Source organism: Crinia signifera, chromosome 4 (assembly GCF_055691185.1).
Source record: "Crinia signifera chromosome 4, ASM5569118v1, whole genome shotgun sequence".
Classification (NCBI taxonomy): domain Eukaryota; kingdom Metazoa; phylum Chordata; class Amphibia; order Anura; family Myobatrachidae; genus Crinia; species Crinia signifera.
Window position 1 is genome coordinate 186532086 of NC_139220.1, and position 25053 is coordinate 186557138.

The window sequence follows — 25053 nt, forward strand, 5'->3', positions numbered from 1 at the left end:
TTTGCTAGAACATTGGCGCTGTGCAGTATCTTCTGCTCCTATCGTAAGAATTACTGATATAGTATAAATCCTGCGCTGAAAACTTTGTCAGCAGTATGTGCCTTAAGTACCTGCTATTTATAATTCCATATCTTTTTCATTTTATTACTTCAAATTTACTTGTTCATTTTGCTGTATTTAGTCTTTCTATATTTGTTGGGTTTGTTCTGGCACAAATACATACCTGCATAGAGCACCAATAATCATTTTGCACTTTCTTAGGTTACCTTTATCTTATTTATATTTATATATAAGTTTTTAGTTTGAAACATACACAGTAACTCAGAAAGTGTAACATAGGCCTTGTTAATAAATGCATGGCACTTTCATCTATTGTACTGTGTACATACTAATGACTTGCTCAGTGAGATTATAGGAACTGAAGCAGAACAGGACAATTATATCCAGTAGAGCAGGCATGCCCAAAGTCAGGCCCGGGGGCCAATTGCGGCCCGTCCTGTCATTTCAAGCGCCCACAGCCTCCAGTTGGAAGCGGGCAGAGCATCAGATGTGGGAAGCACAGCACAGGAAACTAAAGGTGGGGCCCCGACGAGCGCGCTTTTACCCTGCTGTCTGCTGCAGTGAGGAGGAAGCTTGCTCCCGTAACATGCAGAGCGGAGGAGGGCAGCAGCGCGAGCCCAAGCATCCCCTGTCCTAGCAGTGCCTGCTTTACCTCTCCGTTCTCTGGCTCACACAAGGGTCTGAGAAACATACAGAGAAGGGAGGGGGCAGGCAGGAGGACATACAGTCAATGGGGGCAGAGTGGGGGACAAACAGTGAATGGAGGCAGTAATGGCCATTCAGAGAAGGGGGAGCAGGGGCAGGCTGGGGGACATACAGTGAATGGAGACAGGGTGTGGTACATAGTGAATGGGGGTCATACAGTGATTGGCAGTCATATAGTAATACAGTCATACAGTAAAGGAGGGCTTGGGGACATACAATGACAGAGTGAATTGCTGCAGAGTGAGGAAGATACAGTGAATGGGGGACATACAGTGAAGGAGGGGCAGGCTGGGGGACAATTCTGATGTGATTAATGATTCAAAGAATATCAGGCTGAATGGTCGGCCCCCACACATTTACACTTCACCAAATCTGGCCCTCGTCGCAAAAAGTTTGGACACCCCTGCAGTAGAGAAACTTTGACTCTGTTTCTCATGTGTTTCAGATGGAGTCCATGACGGGTGCTGGATGTGAAGGTACGCTTTGGGGTTTGGGACATTTAGATGCATCATTTACATGGTAATGTAGCTCATTTATAAAAAAAGTGGAGTTTATATTTATGTTTTCTGTCAGTGTCAAAACCATAATGGACTAATGATATAACACATTTTCGGTGGGATTTTATTATTACTTTTGTTAAGAACATGTCAAAAGATGTACTCTCAGGTATCAGCTATGCTTAAGATGGGTGCGACGCTTGGATATCTGTGTGTAACTGAGTCTGTGGTATGTATTCAGTGTTGGTTGTTAGGTCCGTTCTGTTTAAAACAGCATATTTTCTGCCTGAAAACAAAGTCTAGTTGAATTAGAGTATTCAAGGTCATTTTTTTCTAGGCAGTCTAAAGCATTCCGCACGTCAACTCCGTTTGTTTGCCTTGCCTGTCTAAATTAATAATTAAGTCTTTTTTTTCTGATTTAGCCTATTCAGTGTCAAATTGTCTAAATGGATTCCACAGCTGTCAATCAGGCTTTAGCCAATGTGAACTAGACCATTTCTTCTGTCGGGACCAGTCTACATAACATAAAATATTATTTTATGTATTTATTTTTTTAAATGAATCAATGTCATTTATTATCATTTGTTTTGCAAATATGTTTTTTTTTGTTTATTATTGCCCATATGAATATATTTTGATTTTTTTCATTCTTTTTTTTTTACTCTGTCCCCATAGCACCTGCCTCTCTCTGTCCCATCACACCTGCCCCTCTCTTTACCCGTCACAGCTGCCCCACTCTGTCCCATCACACCTGCCCCTCTCTGTCACCATCACACCTGCCCCATCCATGCCATTTTAATACCATTTACACACAGAATGCCCTCAGTAGTGTCATTTAGGCACAAAATGCGTCCCCATAGTGCCACATACATAATGCCCCCTTTAGCGCACATACATGCCCCCATAACGCCACACAGAGCCGGCCCTAGCCTAAATGACGCCCTAGGCAAGATTTTGGCTGGTGCCCCCTAGCATCGCCACTAGTTCCACCTCTGACCCTTCTCCCCTTTCCCAGCACCATCAGCCCTCATCATAGCAGCAGTCATCATTTCGGTGCTCCTACCAGCAATATTTGAAATAGAAACAGTGCACACATTCGGTGCGCAGCCTAAACAGGGGTGTGTTCTTGCTGGGAAAGGGCATGGCCACACAATAGTACCCCCAATTCAAATTATGCCACACAGTAGTGCCACTTTATTCACATTATATCATGTGATGGTGTCCCTTATTCACGTTACATCACACAGTAGTACCACTTTACCTTATGTACATTACTCCTCACATTATTCACATTATACCCCTAGAAAAAAATCCTGAGAAAATATTGTATTTTAAGCACCTCCATGGCCACACTGCAACCCAACACAAAGCAGTGTGTGCTGGGCAGAGGAGAAGAGCTGCAGCTGCTGCTGTCACTTAAGGGGAGGGGGCCCGGGGCCCCCACTGGGCCCTTCCATCAGACTTTGGCCTGGGTAATTTGTACCCCCTACCCCTTTCTCTAGGCACCCCTGATAATACTACACAGTAATGCCCCTTACACATAACACACATTATTAATGTCCTTATAACCATAATGCCCCTTACACATTATGCCAACCTTTATTAATGCCCTTCATACACATAAAGACACACATAATGCCCCTTACACATATGTTGCACACTTTTTTAATGCCCTTATACACATGACACACATAATGCCCATTACACATATGTTGCACATTATTAATGCCCTTATACACATGACACACATAATGCCTGTTACACATATGTCGCACATTATTGATGCATTTATACATGACACACATAATGCCCCTTACACATATGCCGAACACTATTGCACAACCAACCCACCCGCAAACAGCACTAGCACAGCCGCTAACACTGTGGGCGGGATGTTATAACATCCGCGGCCCCCCTTCGCCGGACATCGCATTTTTAATAACGGCATATGCTATAACATATGCCGTTATTCATGCAAGGGACAGCTCTTGCGGTAAGAGCTGTCCCTTGCGATGCGGTGCCGGCACTGGACTTCCGGGTCTGTGACCCGGGAGTCCATCTGCGCATGCGCAGACCCCGGCGCCGGCCGCAGGGCACGCTGGGAGGGATCCGTGACGGATCCCTCAAACAGCGCTGCGGTAAGAAGCCCATAGGCTTCTGCAGGGATTCGCCAGCTTTAGCTGGCGATTCCCTCCGCAGCGCTGACACTGCGGAGGCGCCATATAGCATATAGAAATGCGGTAGAAACCCCGAAAACGGGGTTTTTACCGCATTTCTGCTATATAGCATCCCGCCCTGTGACCTCTGCCTCTGCTTGGATACAGATGTTTCCTCATACATCTTGCCTCAATAGGCCATGCAGCTCCTGGCCAGTTCTGCTAACGTTGGGTGCCTTTTTTGCTGAAAATTCGTCTTATTTGCATTGTTATGACTAGCACACACAAGGAGCTTCCGATGATTAAAATGAGATGTGGCATAAATATATTCTGTGTGCGAATGTGGTTGTACCTGCATACGGAATGCTATGTTACAGTGATTTCCATGAATACTATTTCATATGCAGATAGGGCCTCACTCACACACAGAACATAGGCATGATGCATATTATTTTAATCAGCAGAAGCTGCTGATGCCCATAGGCATTCCAAATGCCCTAGGCAATTGCCTAGTTTGCCTATGCCTAAGGCCGGCTCTGCATACATAATGCCTCTGTAGCACTACATACATAATTGACCCCCATAGTGCCACATACACAATGCCCCTGTAACACCACATGCATAATGCCCCAGTAGCGCCACATACATAATGCCCCCCATAGCACCACATACATAATACCTGTAGCACCACATATATAATGCCCCCTGTAGCGCCACATACATATTCCCCCCCGTAACGCCACATACATAATGCCCCCCATAATGCCACATACATAAAGCCCCCTGTAGCGCCACATACATAATGAACCATTAACCCAATATATATATATATATATATATATATATATCGTCCTGGAAGGCCTGGCACTCCTGCCTTGATGTGTGTAACTTTACCCGGGACCTTCTCTGTGCAGAAAAGTATACAGTAGATGGATGAGCAGCATTTTTTCAATGAAGAAATGACACTTCTTAGGTGCAAATTTCTACGTTTCGGTTTATTTGGCAGGACTCCAAGGAGCACACACACACACACACTGAATTGTTACTTGTGGTAACTGTTCAATAACAGTATCTGAGCCAGAAAAACATTAATATCACAGTGGAGCTAGAGACTCCCCCAAAATTAGAGGGGGCGAATCCTTTCTCACCATTATAGCCTATCATAAATCATCCGCCCAGGCTAAGTACACACCATATTAAAGTATATGAAGCTAGAGCCTACCGGCCTAAAGGTTCTTCTGCCGGCTGCACCAATTGTGAGTGCAAAAAAATCTAATTCCGGACTAGCACAAATATTAATATTTGAGATTATAAACAAAACCCCTGATGAAGTCTCTGAGGGAGACGAAACGCGTCGGTATTGATTGATGCTATCTGAAAATAAAAATAAAAATATACTTCAGAAAAGAAGCCACAAGCGTATTTTTTTATATATATTTAATTGGTTTTAATAAGACATTACATATATAGGGCGCTGAAGACACTACTGTTGCTGTATATATATATATATATATATATATATATGTATATATATGTATATACAACAAAATCCCCCAAATTGGGCTAATTGCAAATAGAGGTCGATGATAACACTCAGTCCCCTACTAGTGGGACCTTACAATCTCAATATACCCCACAATAGTGTTATATAGCGCCCAATATTAGTTGACTTTTTGATATATATTGTCTTCCCACAATTCATATACACTTGTATAGATTACTTATGTATAAAACGTTTGGGACTTGTTTCCTAGCACGGCCACAACGATCATGATCGTGGGCATCGTGAGGAAAAATCGTGAGGAAATGCCCGCGATTTCCCCATAGGGAACAATGTTAAATGCCTCAATTTACCCGCGATGCCCCCGATTTCCCATAGGAATCAATGTTAAATGGCTCAATTTACCCAAATCATCATAGGGAACAATGGTAAATGGGCCAAAAAACCCAAAAAACACAGCTGAACAGTGAAATGTCCCCCCAAAAGTACGCCACCCCACGATCAACGCGAACCCAAAGCGCGGCAAGCGCAGCGAGCCCGCGAGGGGCGGCGGTACGCGTCCTCCGACTTTTTGATACCCCCACTATCCACGTCGGCGTGGAGTTGAGAATAGAATAGTGTGGCGAGCGCAGCGAGCCACCGAGCCCGAAGCGTGGCGAGGGGACGCGGATACCTGTGAAGCCCGCGAAGGGACGCGTTTACCTGTGAAGGTATCCGCATCCCCTCGCGGGGCTCGCTGCGCTCGCCACGCTTCGGGCTCGGTGGCTCGCTGCGCTCGCCACACTATTCTATTCTCAACTCCAAGCCGACGTGGATCGTGGGGGTATGAAAAGGTCGGAGGACGCGTACCGCCGCCCCTCCGACACCCGATGCCCGCGATTGTGGCCGTGCTAGGAAACAAGTACCAAACGTTTATTAAAATACAAAACATAAAACATAAAATAAATGGAATTTTCACAACAGTTCTTGTAATCAGTATGATTTTCTTGATTTACAGATGACAAAAGTAAGCTATAAGATGACACAAGTAAGCAATAAGCTAAATTAGATGCATCCTCTCTTTTTTGTAAATTGTCTTTCCTAAGTATTCCAAATGTGCCACACGGTATAAGCCAAAAATCACATTATGCCACACGGTATGAGCCGAAAATCACATAATGGCACATGGTATGAGCCAAAAATCACATTATGCCACACGGTATAAGCCAAAAATCACATTATGACAAACGGTATAAACCAAAATTCACGATATGCCACACAGTATGAGCCAAAACTCACATTATGACACGCTGTATGAGCCAAAACTCACATTATGACACACGGTATGAGCCAAAATTCACATTATGCCACAGGGATTGAGCAAAAAATCAGGAACAGAGAGAGGGAAAGCAGCCATTTATTGAAATAAATCTTACAGACAATTGCCTTTAACGATGGCCGATGAGTTGCTGCTGTTCCTTCACGCTGCCGCCGCTGAACAGCTATCCCGCCACCGCTAAAGGCCCCCATACATTAGGCCGACTTGTCCTAAAGGCCCATACACATTAGGTTATTTTCAGCTGAAAATCGCTCATTTTGGTCTTTTTGAGCAATTTTCAGCTGAAAATTGCCTAGTGTGTATGGGCCAGTTGATGGCAGATTAGCAATGATGCACGCTCCTGCATAATAACTAATGAGGTCCCACATCGGCTGGCTTTACCAGCATGTCTAGCGATGATGGCTGGTTTCTCAGTCATCATCGCTGTGTGTGTGTGTGTATACGCTTGGCGCCACCGGGCTGAGAGGTTATACACTTTAAGCCCGGTGACTGCCCCGTCGACCCACCACGCAGCATACACTGTGCACACTGACTGCCCACAATATATACATTGTTGCACCACTACCCACCAATGTATATATTTTATATGCCCACCAATATATATATATATATATATATATATATATTCATATGCCTACTGCCCACCAATATATATTTTTATATGCCCACTAATGTATATATTTTTATATGCCCACTGCCCAGCAATGTATATATTTTTATATGCCCACTGATGTATATATTTTTATATGCCCACTGCTCACCAATATTTATATATTTATATGCCCACTGCCACCAATGTATATTTATTTAAACACCACTGCCTACCAATGTTTATTAATAATAGGCGGTAACATATACAGTACTTTGCTGGCCTGCGCCAGTAATTTATACGTTACCACCTATTATTAAAAAAACATTGGTGGGCAGTGGTGTTTAAATATACATTGGTAGCAGAAGGCATATAAAAATATATACATCAGTGGGCATATAAAAATATACACATTGGTGGCCAGTGGATGTATAAAAATATACACATTGGTGGCCAGTGGATGTATAAATAATATATACACATTGGTGGGCAGTGGGTGTATAAATAATATATACACATTGGTGGGCAGTGGGTGTATAAAAATATACACATTGGTGGGCAATGGTGGGTGTATAAAAATAAACACATTGGTGGGCAATGGTTGGTGTATAAAAATAAACAAACACATTGGTGGGCAGTGGGCACGTAATCCCCCCCCCCCCCCGGCCCCCCACTGGGCACTTTTAATTAATTCTTGGTACCTTAAGGCTGGGGACCGGGTATGGGTGGCTGGCAGCTCCTCTCTCCATATCATGCAGCATGCAGCAAGTCTCGTGACTGTGCCACTGCTCTTCGGTTGTCACGCACGGCGTGGCGTCATTACGTCACGCCGCAGTTGGGCCTTCCTTCCTTCTCGTAATGAACTCGGAGCCGGGCGGCAGGCAGGCGGGGGTGAGTGACTGCTGTGACCGTGCTACTGGGGAGAGTTGCCCGGGCCCTACCTTCGGTCAGAGCGGTGGGGTCCGGGACTCAAGTACCCCCAGACCCCCCCTGTCGGCAGCCCTGGGAGTGGAGTGATGTCAGGCGGAATGCCTGTTTGATATTCCGCCAGGAAAGCATTCTGAATACTTGGAATATCAAACTGACGGAATATATTCCGCCAGAAGAGCCGATGTAAATCAGCAAACTGGCGGAATATATTCCATCTCCGCCTGACAGTGAATATACCCCTGTATCTGAAGAAAAATGGAACTTGGCATAGAAAAAACCCATGGCTTCTGATTCGCAGGTTTTCATATGAAAGTTTAGAGACACTTAGGGGTAAATTTAGTAAAGCTTCTAAAAATGTGATAGAGGGGATGTTGTCCATAGCAACCAATCAGATTCTGTCTATCATTTCTCTATTGCATCCTAGAAAATGAAATACAGAATCTGATTGGTTGCTATGGGCAACATCACTTCTGTTAATTTTTCAAAGCTTTAGTAATTTTACCCTTGTCACAAAACCAGCACAGACTCCTGCTGCATTCTAGTTGCATATTTGCAAAAGGGGTTGGTCAGGTGAGAGGGGTTGTTTGGTATGACTGCAGCAAAGATGTATGAGGACACATCTGTACGACACAGAGGCAAATGCAAGTATTTTTTTAAAGGTGGGTTCCAAAAGTTTAATTTTGGGGAAAAAATCAAAAGCTTTTTAAAGTATGTTACGTAGGCAACTGAGAAGCTGATCTATATTTCGAGCTAGCCACACAGATAAAAGTAGTTGTAGATGTGGCCAGCCTTAAATATAGGAAAAAAACTTTTAAATGGTATGATGCAGCCAGCAGTAGGGCTAAGCTGATCAGGCAGTCTCTTACCTGCTGTTCAGAGCTAAAGTGTGAGTTGCTGATAGGCTAGGATTTGGTAGGAGCTCCGCGCTGCTGAGGATAGCAGCGCTGACAGCCGCATAAATAATTAGCGGGGACCCAGCTCACAGTGAATGTTAATGAGCGGGTCCCCACTAATTACTTATGCGGCTGTTAGTGCAGCTATCCGCAGCAGCGCTGGAGTGGGGACCCGCTCCTTAATATTTACTGCTAGCTGGTTCTCCGCTCTCACTACTGCTGAAACTCAGGAACCACCTGTGTGCGCCTTTTCAATAATGGAGGTCATGTACAATTTGCAAAACTGCTATGACAAAAACGATCTCACCTTTGCTGAGATCTGTGGCATGCCACAGACATTTTAGGTTAGTCGCGCCAAGCAACCAGTCAGAAACTTTTTCACAAAATAGACATGTTAGTTCACATCGCTGGCACTGGCATTTTACGTACTGTGTGTGACTGGGGGCCTGAATCAGAAGTGCAGAGATTAGAGTTTGCATATTGTAATAGATAGCAATTCTGCCTCACAGCACTGAGGTTTTGGGTTTGATTCCCACCATGCCCCTAACTGTGCGGAGTTAGATACTCTGGTTTCAAAAATATACTAGTAGGTTAATTGGCTCTTGACAAAATGAACCCTAACATGTCATGAATGTGTCTGTGTGTGTACATGTGGTATGGAATATTGATTATAAGCTCCGCTGGGGCAGGGACTAGTGTGAATGTCCAAATATTCTCTGTAAGTGCTGTGGCCATCGCTCCCCCCCACCCCACCGTTGCTCACCTCGCCAGGTCCCCAAAGCTGCCAATATCGGTGGCAGGGACCATCGGCAAGTGTGTATGGGTCTTTACTCTTCTAATTTACATGCAGACAGAATTGCATGTAAACTGTGAATTAAACCAAGAATGGGGGCATGTGCCTATGTATGGGCTTTATGATGTGGCTAGCAGTTCTGGACGATTACACAGAGATAAAGGCCCTCATTGAGGTTGGCCAAGTAAGCTGCGAACATCGCAGCTTATGAAGCGCCTGAGATGCCGCCCAGCTAAATAAATGCACCCCCCCCCCCCGCCAAATCTCTCTGAAAACATGAGAGGGGATGTGTACTACAACACATTCCCTCACACGAGCCGCTAGCAGAAGAAGTCATTCGATGGTCGCCAAGCATTGAATGATTTGTCGTGCCTACACAAATAAAAGTCAGTCTCAACTAACTTCTATTTGCGAGCGTCAGGACGAAGACTGCAGCCATTGGTCCGCATGTGTACCCATGGGAATGCCCAAGGTCTTAATGGGGACGCCCATTAAAACGCTGGGCTTCCCATAGTCCAGCACCCTCACTGCCCCCCGTTGTACTGCGACTTTAAAGTCACCATGTATAGCGCCATAAAATGCAGATGTCTGCAGCTACTGGTATCTCCATATTACTTGTAAATAAATAAACCATTAAAGAGCCTCAAAGTAGTAACTGGAGAGTGGAGTATAAGGAAGAGGATGGATGTAATGTGCTACATTAAGTTTGTAAGAAATGACAATGTAAGGGGCTGGTGGAGCTTGTGCTTCTTGCCGATGTGCCATATAGTCACATCCAGAGGAAGACTACTTTTAACTTGGAGAGACTCTGGTGCTGGTAGCATAATGACTGTCCAGGGGTATCGGTGGAGTGGTGACTCCCAACAGAGCATTAAAAAGGAAAAGTTTCTTGTCCTAGAAGATAAATTAGTGATAAACTGTTTGTAGTTTGGAATCCACAATTCTTCTAGAATTAGGGGTCGAGTGTACAAATATTTTTTTGCACGCAATCAATTAATCACGTACTGTATTACTACCTAATACTAGTTTATAGGCCATTTGTGATACCCGCATGATAGGACATTGCTTTATTGTTTACATTCCCATTTATAATAGACCTTTATTTGTTAGGTAATTTGGTGCCTTCTGTTGGTTACACACTAGACATTGGGGGGAGACGACAAGACAAGGAGTTGGAGCCTGCATTAGCAAGTGAATACACATGTTGGCAGCAACGAGCATTCAGCAGCTTGGCATAGCTACCAACATCCTCTGATTGAGCTCTATGAACAGACAACGGGAAATGTCACTAACGAGCCACAGGAGCGCGCATCACTAACAATGTAGTGGCAAAATGGTTTTATTTACCCAGCAATAGTGTGTGAACAATGGTCCTGATTTTGATTTACAAATAGAAATATGTATAACCTGCTGCAATCTCTAATAAGTGCAGTAAAGGCCCATACACACTAGTAGATTTTCATTTCAAAAGACTTTGCCAAAATCTCTGATAGATATATACAGTGCTATTTTTGTAGGAAAATAGGTTCAGGAACTGTGGGCGGGGCAGATGTGGGCGGTGATGTGGAGAGGGTTCGTTGTGGCTGTGAGAGGAGAGGGTTCGTTCGGCTGTCAGAGGGAAGGGAGGTTAGGTAGGCTGCAGGGGGGTGTTCGGTTAGATTTAGCAGCACATCCAGCCTCTTCTCCCACTATTGCCAGCAGCAAAGAATTCCTTATGTACAAACACTCAGAGCTACTAAAATTTGACTAATGCCCCTGATACTATGCCGCACACCATAATGCCCCTGCACAATATGCTGCACACTGTAATGCCCGACACATTATGCCACACACGCCATTTCTCTGAAACATGATGCAGCACACCACAATGCCTATGATACTATGCTGCACACTGTAATGCCCCTGATACATTATGCCACACATTGCAATGCCCCTCACACCTAATACATACCTCCCAACTATTGCAGTGGACAAAGGAAAACTGTATATGTGCGTGCCATAGGCACGCAGCAAATTTTTTGGGGCGCAGTTTTGTCGCTGTGAGGGCATGGCCAGTGCTGTGTGAACTGCTGGCCATGCCTTGAGCCCCCCTGCCTGCCTGATTAGACGCATGCACATGCATGTGTCTAATTCCCACAGGACCGTCCCAAAAAATGGGATGTCACAATGGGATGTCGTTGCCAAGGGGGGGGGGGTAATGTCCATTGCCAGGGGTTCTTTCTCGTTGCCAAGGGGGGGTGGGAGTTAATGTCCATTGCCAGGGGTTCTTGCTCATTGCCAAGGGGTTAATATGCATTGCCAGGGGTTCTTGCTCGTTGCCAAGGGGGGGTTAATGTCCGTTGCCAGGGGTTCTTGCTCGTTGCCAAGGGGGGGGGGGGGGGGAGTTAATGTCCATTGCCAGGGGTTCTTGCTCATTGCCAAGGGATTAATATGCATTGCCAGGGGTTATTGGTTGTTGCCAAGGGGTTTATATTTGTTGCCAGGGGTTCTTGCTCATTGCCAAGAGGGGGTTTAATGTCCATTGCCAGGGGTTCTTGCTCATTGCCAAGGGGGGGGGGGGGTTTAATGTCCATTGCCAGGGGTTCTTGCTCATTGCCAAGGGGTTAATATGCGTTGCCAGGGCTTATTGGATGTTGCCAAGGGGTTAATCATTTTTGCCAGGGGTTAATGCTCGTTGCCAAGGGGGGTTAATTTCCGTTGCCAGGGGTTTTAGCTCGTTGCCAAGGGGTTAATATGTGCCCGGCCACCCGCCCATCAGTTGCTGCTGCTGCCCCTGCCTTACCCTGCACACAGAGAGACAGACGCTAGAAGTCATTTTTTACTTCCAGCGTCTGACAGGAAGCACAGCCCAGCAGCGTTACCAGGAAGTCGCAGAGCTGTGCTTCCTGTCAGACGCTAGAGGTGAACTATGACTTCTAGCGTCTGTCTCACTGTGTGCAGGGGATACCAGGGGCAGGGGCAGCTGACGGGCGGGTGGCTGGACATGCAGCGGCACATCAGTGGGGCAGGCCACGGAGGTCCCGGAACGCCGTTCCTGATGACGTCATTTTGCAAAAGAGCTTCAGGAACGGCGTTCCGGGGCGTTCCGGGGCGTTCCGGCACAAAAATGGCCCTGGATATATCTGTCACCAAAGTAGTGTGTACACACTGAGCTATTTTCTCCAAAGAGCGAGAGATTTTCAGGAGGCGAAAGACTTAGGCTATTTACATATGGGCTGGCTTTAAATTCCAAGGGTGGGAACAGCGGCCATTTTATTCAGTGCATTTCTGTTCCTGGTACCTAATTCAGAACGGATTGCTGGGCTCCGTATATTCGGTGCCCAGCAATCAAGTAAATGCCACCCCATGCCACCCTGATGGAACAAAATCCTGCCCATGTGCACAGCTACGCCTGTGCCAGCAATGTATATATTACTGGCTAACACTGCAAAACATCATTGGTGCCCAGTGGTTCCAGAAATATATACATTGCTGACTTGTGCCAGCAAGGTATATATTACTGGGTAATAAACCCTCATTGGTGCCCAATGGTGCCAGTAATATAGACATATGTTTTATATATATATAAGGGTGTTTCCTTGTTTCTGTATGAATCATACTGCACAGATGAAAACTACTTGTTTTTAAATAAATGCTGTACTAAATCAAAAATTGTGGATTTTATGCTGTTATTACCATTTGATCATTGATTATTGGTTTTATTCTGGTGGTGGAATTTATATTAGGGGCGCACTCTGTTTTTTGCTTTTCTTTATTCCTTCCATTCCTCCACTAACAGGGGGGACAAATAGAGGTGCTGCCCTGACAGATATCGTCTAGCGCATTGAAAGGGTATTTCTTTTGTTTTGTTATATATATATATATATATATATATATATATTATTGTCTTATAATATTGGTGACCAGGGCTCCGTGCTGAGCAGGACGGGGGGGGGGGGGGGGGATCAGCGTGCTGCGCTGCACAGAGAATATACTGTGGGGCGGGGGGAGCAGCCTCCGTGTGGACTGTGGAGCCAGCCAGCCTGACAGAGCGCGGCGGTGAGCGTGGGGAGGGGGAGGGAGCGGAGCGGTCAGCAGGGCTGAAAGTGTATCACCTTTCAGCCCGTGCTGCCTATACACCTAGCAATGATGGCTGAAAAACCATCCATCATCACTAAACGTGCCTTTAAGGCGCGTCATCGCCAGTCGGCTGTCGGTGGGGCATACACACTAGGCGATTTTCAGGTGAAAGTCATCTAGTGTGTAAAGTCTGACCGCCTGCTGATCCCAATTAAGAGATGGCTCCCACCTCTCTGCCCTTCCCTTCATCCTCCGCCTGCAGGCTCTTCCCTAATGATAATCCCCACAAGTCAGATGCATTGGTGGGCAGCGTCGGCGTCATGATGTCACCTGCACTAAGGACATGTCCTCAGTGCAGGGGGCCAGCGACCATGTTCCTGTAGCCACGGCCATGTTCTGAAAGCCGTGACCAGCACTGCTGGCAGGAGGAGGGCTGGAGGAAGTGGACAATGTGCTTGATCACCAGGTGGCCTGCAGAAGTAACTGAAAAAAGCAGCCCGATGGGCACATGGCACCCTGCCCCCCGGCCCAACCCGCCACTGGGTATGGGAGAGAAAAAAAGGTTGGGAACCTCTGCCTTAGGGGAATTCCCTACACTCCATAAAAACACACACACAATTTGAGAAAATAACTGCTTGCTATCAGGAGTCAATTTTTGTTGGTCAAGCAATTCAGGCATTCAGTAAACGTTGTTAATAGTCTGTAGTTCTCATATCGTATTAGTTTGCCTTTTGACAGTCTGCATATTAACTACATTTTTTACAAAAAAAACAATAACAGTACTTATTTAACTAACAACAATGTGATTATGATTCATTTTGTTTTCTTTACTTTTCTGATGTTTCCCAAGATGCTGTCCAGTTTCGTATTGCCGATATCATCGCTAAGAAGCGTGATGGATTGGCACTGTCATCAACAGAGATTAGGCACGTGGTGAAAGCAACAATGAAAGGCCAAATCCAAGACAGTCAGCTCGGTAACTAGACCAATTAAGATTAATTATGGCTAATATGCATTTTCCCTTTATGACAAACATTAAAGGTATGTGTTTATTTGCTTTTTTACCAATAAGTGAAAAGTCACAAAATAGTGAAAACACTGCACTCTGATGTCAAAATAAATATAAAATGTAAACATAAGTTAGTCAATTTCTTTGTATTTAGAACAGTGTCATAACTATAAATTTTGCTCCCCCCTGCCAAAATGTTTGTGGCCCCCCCGGCCTAACGGAGAAGATGAAGCAGAAGAGAGGAAGAGAAACCAGCAGACACTGCTGCTTCCCTTGGCTCCAACGCATCCCAGGCCACCCTAGAATGCCTATCTGCGCCCATCCTGTACACAGTAGCCAATAGCCAGCTCTGTGTATAGTCAATTGAATCAGTGGGGGGATTTGTCGTCTCTGCCATGGCCGCACCTGCGCTGCGACTGACTCTCCTCCGGTGCTCAGCCAGTGGGCAGCGGCAGGCAGCAGCATGTCAGTGCTTTCGAGCGGGTGCCGGTGCCCACACAAACCCTGCTTCCACTTGCTCCCCCAAGCGGCAGCTGGGGCTGCCTTACAGTAGTTACGCCCCTGATTTAGAAAGTACAACAAAGAATGTTGTACATTCTTTTGTGAAATAATTCATAAATATTCAGAACAACTCTTTAATATGTTTTGATTTATATTTCTGTTTCTGGATTTATCTTGAAATATCCACTTAAGTAATTTTCATCTGCAGAGCATCACATTTGGAGGTACAGGGCCAAATGTAATAGGGTGTGAGAATCAGAAAGTGAGAGATTTTGGGAGTGTTTTCCTATTTTTTTAATGTGGTAATCATTTACACTGAAAAAACAGGTTGATTTTGCCATGTAATTGATTGCCGCTTAAAAAAATATTGGAAAGCAGCCCATAGGAATCATGGTCCCGGCGTCTGTATAATACAGATAACAGGCACCGGGACCAGCGCGTGTGTAGTACCAATATAGGTACTGCGCATGCCAAGGGCGTAACTACCATAGGTGCAAGGGGTGCAGCTGCTATGGGGCCCAGAGCTGAAGGGGGCCCATCTTTACCGTCTAAGTAATATGATTTACATACATTTACATACATTTGTCACAATCAGTTGCTAAATAGGGGGCCCTTACAAACTTTTGCTATGGGGCCTACGGATATCTGGCGCATGCTCAATCGGGGATTGAGCATGGCAGCCCGCAGAAAGGCGTCCTGGAGGGAGGGAACACCTCCCAATGGGACTGCCTTGGTGACTGGCAGGTCGCACTTCCAATAGGAAGTCCCTGCCAGTCACAGTGAAGCCAGTCCAGTCTCACTGACTGCATCTGGCTTCACTTCAGTGGTGGATCTTACCTGGCGGCCCATCTGCTCTTAGCCCATTACTTCCTTCCTATGATAGTTTGTTTACTCTGCAAGCCTGTCGGTTTCAGTTCGCTATATATGAATACTCTAGGATTATCTTGCCCATTTCTAAGAAATTCAGAATATCTGCACTCCCTCTGAAAATATCCTGAAGGGCAGGTCTGTTTCTGACCTGCATTCTCCCAGCTGCTGCCATATCAAACTCAGAATTTTCCTAAGAGCTAGCGTGCATTCTCTCAACTCCAGCAAGTGCAGCTACAGCAACATCTAAAGGGCTGGTCTGCATTCTCCCAGCACCTGCAGCAATCTCTGCACTATTGCTGGCCAGTGTTCTCCCAGTATTTGCACACCACAGAACCATTATCCTAATGCCATTCTTGCTCCATTCTGCCACAGGCTCATCTACCGGTCAGTCTGATTCCTTCTATTACCAGCAATTTACGTGTGCATCTAATGTAATTAGTGTCTGGTGATCCAGGACAGAGGGCTGTGACCTGCACACCGGGGCTGAATAGTCCATATACTTTTGCTGGGTTACCTTGTGAACCCCCAATGTGTTAGACTCTGTGCCTCTGTTCTGGCTCCAGCCAACCACCCGATTTATGATTTTGGTCCTCCAAATCCACCAGTTATCATAATAAACGATGTGCCCACCAGCTCCCATTTACTTCAATGTCTAACAGGAGCATGCACATAGCATATGTCTCACAATGCTGTGGATTGTATTCATTGATGCAACAACAGCAGGGGACACATCTTACAGATGTTTCCTGGCTCAGTGTACCTGCAATGCTTACGTGTGCACACACACAAGTGATGAGCTGCACCTGACTTAACTGTTCGCACCCGTGACTACTCAATGCAATGCCTGTGGGCCACAGGTGCCAAAATATGCATGCACACTGTAAAAATCACAGCCACAATAAACATGGCTATATCTGTACATGGAGATCAATCAGTGTGAACAAATAGCTCTTTGTCATGGATGGTCAACAGATCTTACTCTGGAGTATCTTCAAGATATTAATCGTAAATGTAATATTATGTCGTCAGAATGAGATATAAACTGAATCACCAATCTGTCCTTTCTCTTCTACAATAGCTGCAAAATATTCCTATAGGATAGAAAAGAAACATATGAAGGGTACCAACCTTGTTTTTTTTTTCTTAAATTGTATTAGTTGAGGAATTAATTACTTTTAAATAGGTGCCACAGACTCATCAATTTGATCACTATAGATGCAGAGGCTTTACTACATGGGTACATGCCACTCCTGGGTGTCACCAGATGAGGGGTGACACCAAAATGTCAGTTCCTGCTCATTAACAGGTGCCGAGTGCTGCACTGTAACATTAAGGGCAGTATTCAATGCTCCCGATTCACCATTTATTTTCGGCGAATCAGGCTGTTTTCACTCCTTGCGGTGAATCTTTTTCACTGAAAATCTGATTCACCCTATTCCGAAAGCGAACAGTGAATGCCGGCCAGTTCTCCGTTTCATGCTCGCTGCAAATTGCTGGTGTATTTCAATGGGGTTTTCACTGGGATTCGCCAAGTGTATTCAATGCTAGGATGGAGATCTGCTTTCAGCATGATTTTTGCCATGATTCACCATTTTGCATTCGACATCTTTTTAAGTTGAACTGGAATGTGATCTTTTAAAATAAATCTGTAATTTTATTCTGTGAAGGGGCATGCATTCGCCAGCAGGGGGCGGGGAGTCACTCATTAAATATTCACTGCACACTGGTCCTGCTCATTACATATGCATGAGTGGGACCAGTGCAGCGGCTCCCTACCCGCGTTCCCTGCCAGCTCTCCTGGGGGGCAGCTTCTGCTGCCTGTGTCCCCGGGAGCCCTCCTTCTCCCCCACACATTCTGGGGCAGGCAGGGAGGCTTCCATCTCCCTGCCTGCCGTGGTCCCCCGGCTCCTGGTTAAAAATCACAGTCAGGGACAGCGAGCCCCTGAGGGGTTGAATAAGGTGAGGGTTTGAATAGGCAGCGAATGCTGCAGCCCTCTGGAACCCTTTAAATGTGCAGCAAAACCTAAACAGAATTCACTGCACATAGCGAGAAAAGTAATTGAATACCTGCCTAAGTGAAGAATCTGATTCTGCCAAAGTGTAGGAACTAGCACTGCAGACAACCCACTCAATGGGGGCAGCCTGCATCTCTAGGAGCCCTGGAATGATGAAAACAGGATAGAAAGCCATGCTCTTTCCCTTTTCTTAGGTGCGCACCACAAAATCTGATTACCCGCCTAATCTGCATACCCGCACTGGGCATCACATAGTCAGAAGTGATGCTCCTGTTTAGATGTATAGTGGTATGTTTGGGGCAGTACGGATGGTGTAATGGTAACTAGTAGTGCTAGTTCCCATCCACCGCGGGGACCCCACCACTGACTTCACATTCGCCGAACGGACCCCGCCGCACACTGCCTACTGCATAATCCCCGCTGCCCTGACAGCTGCTGGCAAGTACCAGGGGACGGGGGACGGGGGCAGAGATACATCTGGCAAGTACCAGGAGGAGCGTATTAGTGGCCGCACACTGCCCGGACCGCTACGAGCTGGCAAGTACCAGGCGAGGGAGGGAGCAGAGGTACGTCTGCCAAGTACCGGGGGGGGAAGGGGGGGGGGGTGTTTGGGGAAGCAGTGTAGATACAATATACCGGTTCAGACCTGTTCACACTGCACAAATAGCGGGTCTGAACCGTGTAGTATCCTTCTTTTTACCTGTATCTCAGCCAGCCCGAAGTCTATTTACAGATCTCTGACAAGCAACAGCCAGCAAGGTCATGTTACCCTAACAGGGACCAGCACCAGGGCTCATCAAATGCCACGGTGACTTTCATGCTGCAGTATTACTGACTGAAGTTTCTTATCCTGTGTTCTGTCCATTATTTAATAACCCCTTCTAGCTTGGAAAAGGCCAAGAACTTCCCTGCTGACTGTAGTCAGAGACACAGGGGTACTCACTTTACCAGGAGTACAGTCAGCACAGTTCCAAGGTAAAGGAGATATTTAAAGCAGTGTCTAGTATTAATGATAGTGTTAAAGAGAGAGCAACATCATCTGCAGTTCAGAAATACATTCACTTCCTTGTGCATTTAAGGGACCAAGTGGAGGTCCAAGGGTTTTATGTATATGCATATACATCCCTTCTTACATTGGGATATTAAACTCTGAGCTCAGGTAACTTTTCACCAGGAACATTGTTACCATTTAACTGTGTTGAAATAATATTGCATAGTACTGAATTGCATGCATAGTGATTTTTGGTAATATTAGAAATATGTCTCTTTTCATTGCATAGAGCAGCGGTTCTCAAACTGTGGGTCCTGACCCCAAAGTGGGCATGGGGTCATGACTCCATGTTGCGGACCATTAGGCTGATGACTTTTCTAATCTCAGTCAGTCATTCAAGGAGCCTGAAAAATCTGTTAAATTGTCTGTTATTTCAGATTCCTCCCATCATTTTGTGCCTCCGCAGTGCTGCCATGCTGCCTACACATGTGATATGATGACCTTCTGCAGTAACTTGCTGGGGTCCTGTAATATTTTTTATTGTCTGATGGGGTCCCAGAGCAAAATAGTTTGAGGAGCCATGCATAGAGTATTTAATAGAGATTTGCATAGCAGGTATTCAGGATTATTTAAGTGTCTCATGCTTAAACATCAATTAATAGAAAGTGATTTATGTCACGAGTAGTGGAAAACATTTACATGCACCTGATGCTATTAGTGGGAGGTGATTTGTGATTTTATTAGAGATGTGCGGCGGCCACTTTTTCGGGTTTTGGTTTTGGATCTGGATCTCCCTTCGTGTTTTGGATCTGGATTGGTTTTGGCAAAACCACCCTCATGGGTTTTGGTTTTGGATCTGGATTTTTATGAAAAAATGCTAAAATTGGCTAAAATAACAGAATATGGGCCTGTTTTTGCCCCTAAAGTATTATTAACCTCAATAACATTAGTTTCCACTCATTTCTAGTCAATTTTGATCACTTCACAGCTTACAAAATTGTTTTCATTTACTGTAGTTGGGCCAAAAGGGTATACCGAGGTAGCTGGATGACTAAGCTAAGCGACAGCAGTCGGCATCACATACATGTGGACCTTACACTTCCAACCTGGCAGAGCGGCACTGCAGGGGCAGACAGGGTGGCAGTTTAATAAACTATCCCAATAAAAGAGAAATGCTCCAAAGAGCAAATACAAAGAGGTATCAGCCTTGTCATGACTGGTGGTAGCAGCTTTAGCACTCCCACTATTTCCATCATCCTCCAAAAATGTGTTTTTATTTTATTTACTACTTTTATTTATTTTTCTTACTTTACACTGGACACAGCCTGTCACACTGGACACAGCCCCTTGGACACTGGACACTGCCCCTGGACATTGCCCCTGGACACTGGACACAGCCCGTCACCCTGGACACAGCCCCTGGACAATGGACACAGCCTCTGGACACAGCTCCTGTACACTGGACACAGCCATCACACTGGACACAGCCCCTGGACAATGGACACAGCCGTCACACTGGACACAGCCTCTGGACACCACCCCTGGACACCGCTCCTTTACACTGGACACAGCCTTCACACTGGACACTGCCCCTGGACAATGGACACAGCCTGTTACCCTGGACACAGCCCCTGGACAATGGACACAGCCTCTGGACACCGCCCCGGGACACAGCTCCTGTACACTGGACACAGCCGTGACACTGGACACTGCCCCTGGCCACTGGACACAGCTCCTGTATACTGGACACAACCCCTGTACACTGGACACAACCCCTGTACACAGCCCCTGTACACTGGACACAGCCCCTGTCACACTGGACACTGGATATATGTAGTCACACTGGACAATGGATATATGTCACACTGGACACTGGATATATGTCGTCACACTGGACAATGGATATATGTCACGTTGGACACAGGATATATGCCGTCACACAATGGTTACATGTCACACTGGACACAGGATATATGTCGTCACACTGGACAATGGATATATGTCACGCTGGACACTGGATATATGCCGTCACACAATGGTTAGATGTCACACTGGACACTGGATATATGTCGTCACACTGGACACAGGATATATGGCGTCACACTGGACAATGGATATATCTGTCACACTGGACACTGGATATATGTCCTCACACTGGACACAGTATATATGTGGTCACACTGGACACAGGATATATGTCGTCACACTGGACACAGGATATATGTCATCACACTGGACACAGGATATATGTCGTGACTCGTGACACTGGACAATGGATATAGGCCGTCACACTGGACACAGCCCCTTGTATTACTGCAGCCCCTGTACACAGTATACTACTCAGCAGCACTGCAGCCCCTGCGTGTGAGCACTGCAGCACTGAGTTAGTTAAATCACACAACACAGGGCTCAGGGCTAAATAAATCACAACACAGGGCTTGGGGTTAAATAAATCACAACAGGGCACGGGCCACAGGACAGCCCCTGGACAGTGGACACTGCAGCCCCTGCGTGTGAGCACTGCAGCACCTAGTTAGTTAAATCACACTACAGGGCTCAGGCATATAAACAGTCACTGACTCCATACAAGTCTACAACACAGTGCACGGAGCACAGGGCAGTGAGGGCACAGGGCAGGTCACGGAGCACAGCACGGAGCACATGGCACGGAGCACAGCACAGGGCACACGGAGCTTCCCAACCACCCTCTTCCCTCTCCAAGATTGGAGTGAAGATGGCGGGGCGCGCGTGCGTCTTTTATAAGATCCCGCTCCCGCGAGAATCCGACAGCGCGATGATGACGTTTTGCCTCGTTTTCGGTCCGGAATTGAGGCAGGAACTCCTGAGCCGCCTCGGACCCTGACCCGGATCCGAGATTCGGATCTGTCGGATCTCGGGGTTACGGACTCGCTCATCTCTAGATTATATATATATATATATATATATATATATATATATATATATATATAAAGATGATTTGCATAGTCAGAATATTGCAGGAGTAAGTACTGTGTTCCTTAATTCATTCCAAACTTATCCAGGTTAATACAACAACCTCATTGAGGCCTTTCACAATATCCCAGAGCCTGGTCCAATACTTTCATCTCTCCGCCATCAACAGTGAACCTGAAGTAGGAGTTATTCAGCTAAAGAGTCTACAGAGGTTAATGAAACTTGCACATACACCGTGAATAATCCCTACCAGGGTTTTACATTATGACCTGATTGGTTGGTCTCTCTCCACGTTTTCTCTTTCCAGTTATTAATACATAGACACATATAACTCTATCTTAAATCACTACAAGAATAAGTGCAAATACTAGTGATGACAGCTGATGGAAAACATTGGGACCATATGATGAGTGCATGCAGAGAAGCATACTGTACAATGTCGCATTAGCATTCTGAATCTAGACATCACCTCTTACATTTACCAATATAAGATTACTAGTGTGGGCAGTACAATTATAAATCAAAGTCCCCTGGACTCCTAGGAATTAATATACAGGGAGGGTACAACCTTTGCCTCGTTTTACATTGTAATGTTCTCATGTGAAAATATGACCTGAATGACTGATAAGCAAAACTTCAAATACAACATATTTTTATTGGAGATTGCTTTATTTTATTTTTTTAATGAGAACATCGTAGTGTTCTCATGAGAAAAAATGGCCTGAATGACTGATAAGCAAATATTATGTAAGTGAAACATTTTATTTATATAATTAGAAGCATACAATGCAAGCAAGCAGAAACCAGGACATATAATGGAAATTAAAAGTTAAAAATGAAATGCATGAGTGGTTATCAAAACTCATAAATTATATTATTAAGGTGCATACACACAGATAGATTTGGCAAAAGACCTGGGCATTCCCGACCGACTGAAATGACCAATCGCTCAAATCATTCCGTGTGTATGAACGATATTGATGCCGATGCGCATACCCGCCGATGGTTGGTAGAGGTCTATGGTTTTTCCTGCCTGCAGAAAGTTCATAGACCAATCTTTAAGGCCTCCATACACTAGGGCGACTTGTCCTAAGGACAAGTCAGCCCCGATTTCCCCGGGGGAGCTTAATAAGATTTGGCACTTGATGTGCCATTTTTTACATGTGATAAATCGGCTCGATTTATCACATGTAAACCCGGGGAGCTGCGGGAGAGCAGGGTCCGGGAGGGCAGCAGGAGAGGGTCCGTGGCAGAGGGGCGCCGCGGGGAGTCAACAGTGGCGGGAGCATAGAAGAAAAAAATCCTATTCAAAATCTGGGCGGCCGCTGATTGGCTGAGCTCTCAGCCAATCAGCGGCCGCCCAGTCTTTTGAATAGGATTTTCTCTATTCTCCCGCTCGCCGCAGGGTCCGGTGTAGCGGCGAGCGGCGGGAGAGAATCCTATTTAAAACATTGAGCTGCGCCGAAACTGCTGGGCTGCGCTGCTAGAAGGACAGCGTGCAGGGGACACTGCGGGGGACAGTGACAGAGACCCGGGCAGGGGAAGGCGGGACTGAAGCTGTCAGTGCTGAGAAAAAAAGCCCATACAATGAATGGGCAGCCTGTGATTGGCTGAGCGCTCTCTCAGCCAATTGCTGAGCCTGACTGGCTAAGAGAGCGCTCAGCCAATCACAGGCTGCCCATTCATTGTATGGGCTTTTTTTTTTTTACAGCACTGACAGCTCCCGGCTTCCCCTGCCCGGCTCTCCGTTACTGCCACCTCTGTCCCCCGCAGCGTCCGCTGCCTCTGCCCTACGTCCCCCGACATCCGCCCCGCAGCGTCCCAGCCACCCTGCTCCCTCCACCTCCCGGAGCACAGCTCCCTGCTAGCTCCGGTGTCTCCTGCCCATTTGCACATAACATTTAGCAAATGTTATGTGCAGCCGGTCCGACCTCCCGACTCCGATCCGATGCACACGGGACCGCACATCGGGTCGGACCGGGTGTCTGGACATGCGATTTGGCCCAATTTCCCTGCCCGATCCATCTGAATCGGGTGAAATCGGGACCAAATCGCATAGTGTATGGGGGCCTTTAGTGATGTATACCAATCGGTTCATGTGCATGCATGATGGTAAAGCTGATTGACTGGCTCCCATTCCCCTCCACCCTCATTAAAAATTAATTGTTCATGTGTACTCGTTTGTACAGTCGTTCACTATTTGACACCAAATCATTTGTCCAGGAATTCTAAAAAAATTGTTAACGAGATTGGATCCTTTGCTAAATCTTTCCATGTGTATGTACCTTTAGAGTCTCTCAAAAGAAAAATGCTGAGTGGGGAGAAAAAGTAGAAAGCATTCTCTCTCCATAAGCCACTTACAGCAGCGAGACATCTGTCATTCCCCCCAGTTCAGATCCGCACGTCGCCATCGCTATGGGGTGTACATACGGGTGAAATAGCGGCGGGGCCCTATTCAATGCTGCCTTCCCCGACAGCATTGAACAGGGATCTCAGCAGGACGTGCCCGACTTCACAAGCAGTCGGCACGTTCTGCCAAGAACGGTCGGGAATTGTCAAGCTCCCGGCCGCAGCTCGCCGATTTACGGCCACTTCTCGTGGCCGTGCCCCCCTCTCGCGGCCGTGCCCCCTTCTCGGCTCTCGGCCGTAGGGACATTACATCCCATCTGCAAAATCACAGTCGAGCCGGCTGAGAACAGGACAGGATCACGGCTTTCGGACCAGCACCAAAGGCGTGACCCTGCATTGAATACCCCCCATAAAGTGACTTGTGCTAAATTTCTAGACTGATTGCTTAGAAAATAGGCACAAATCGCCCCGTGTGTATGGACCTTTAGATTATTTGGGTGACTTATTTTATTTCTGTGCATGGTAGATACTGACTGCTTTATTTTTACACTGCAATTAAGATTTCAGTTTGTACACACCCCACCCAAATCTACTCTCTCTCTCTGCACATGTTACATGTGTCCCACCTGCAGTGCAACATGGTTTTGTTCATTTAAGAAAGATTTTGCTTTGAGATCCTTAAGCTGGGTGGTGCTCACCTAAAAATTTATCTGTCCAATCTGTCTGGTGGACACAAAAATCTGGTAATGTATGGAAGCAAAGGACAATCAACCATTTGCTCTTAAATGCTGGAAAATGGACAATGGTCATTCAATCATGTTTTATTTAATAAATTTATCCAAACAGTCATTCTTATCTATTTTCC

At 46.0% G+C, this 25053-nt stretch overlaps 1 protein-coding gene across 2 annotated transcripts in view; it reads left to right on the forward strand.

Annotated features, from left to right (window-relative positions):
* The window catches only part of TYMP (thymidine phosphorylase), a 62983-nt gene that overhangs the window by 13048 nt on the left and 24882 nt on the right, over nucleotides 1–25053 (forward strand). Inside the window, exons 2-3 of one of the 2 annotated variants that reach the window (XM_083183211.1) lie at nucleotides 1211–1241; nucleotides 14352–14477. In XM_083183211.1, coding sequence (XP_083039337.1) covers nucleotides 1211–1241; nucleotides 14352–14477 — 157 coding nt within the window. The remainder of the gene's footprint in view (nucleotides 1–1210; nucleotides 1242–14351; nucleotides 14478–25053) is intronic. The other variant, XM_083183212.1, reaches the window with a different exon arrangement.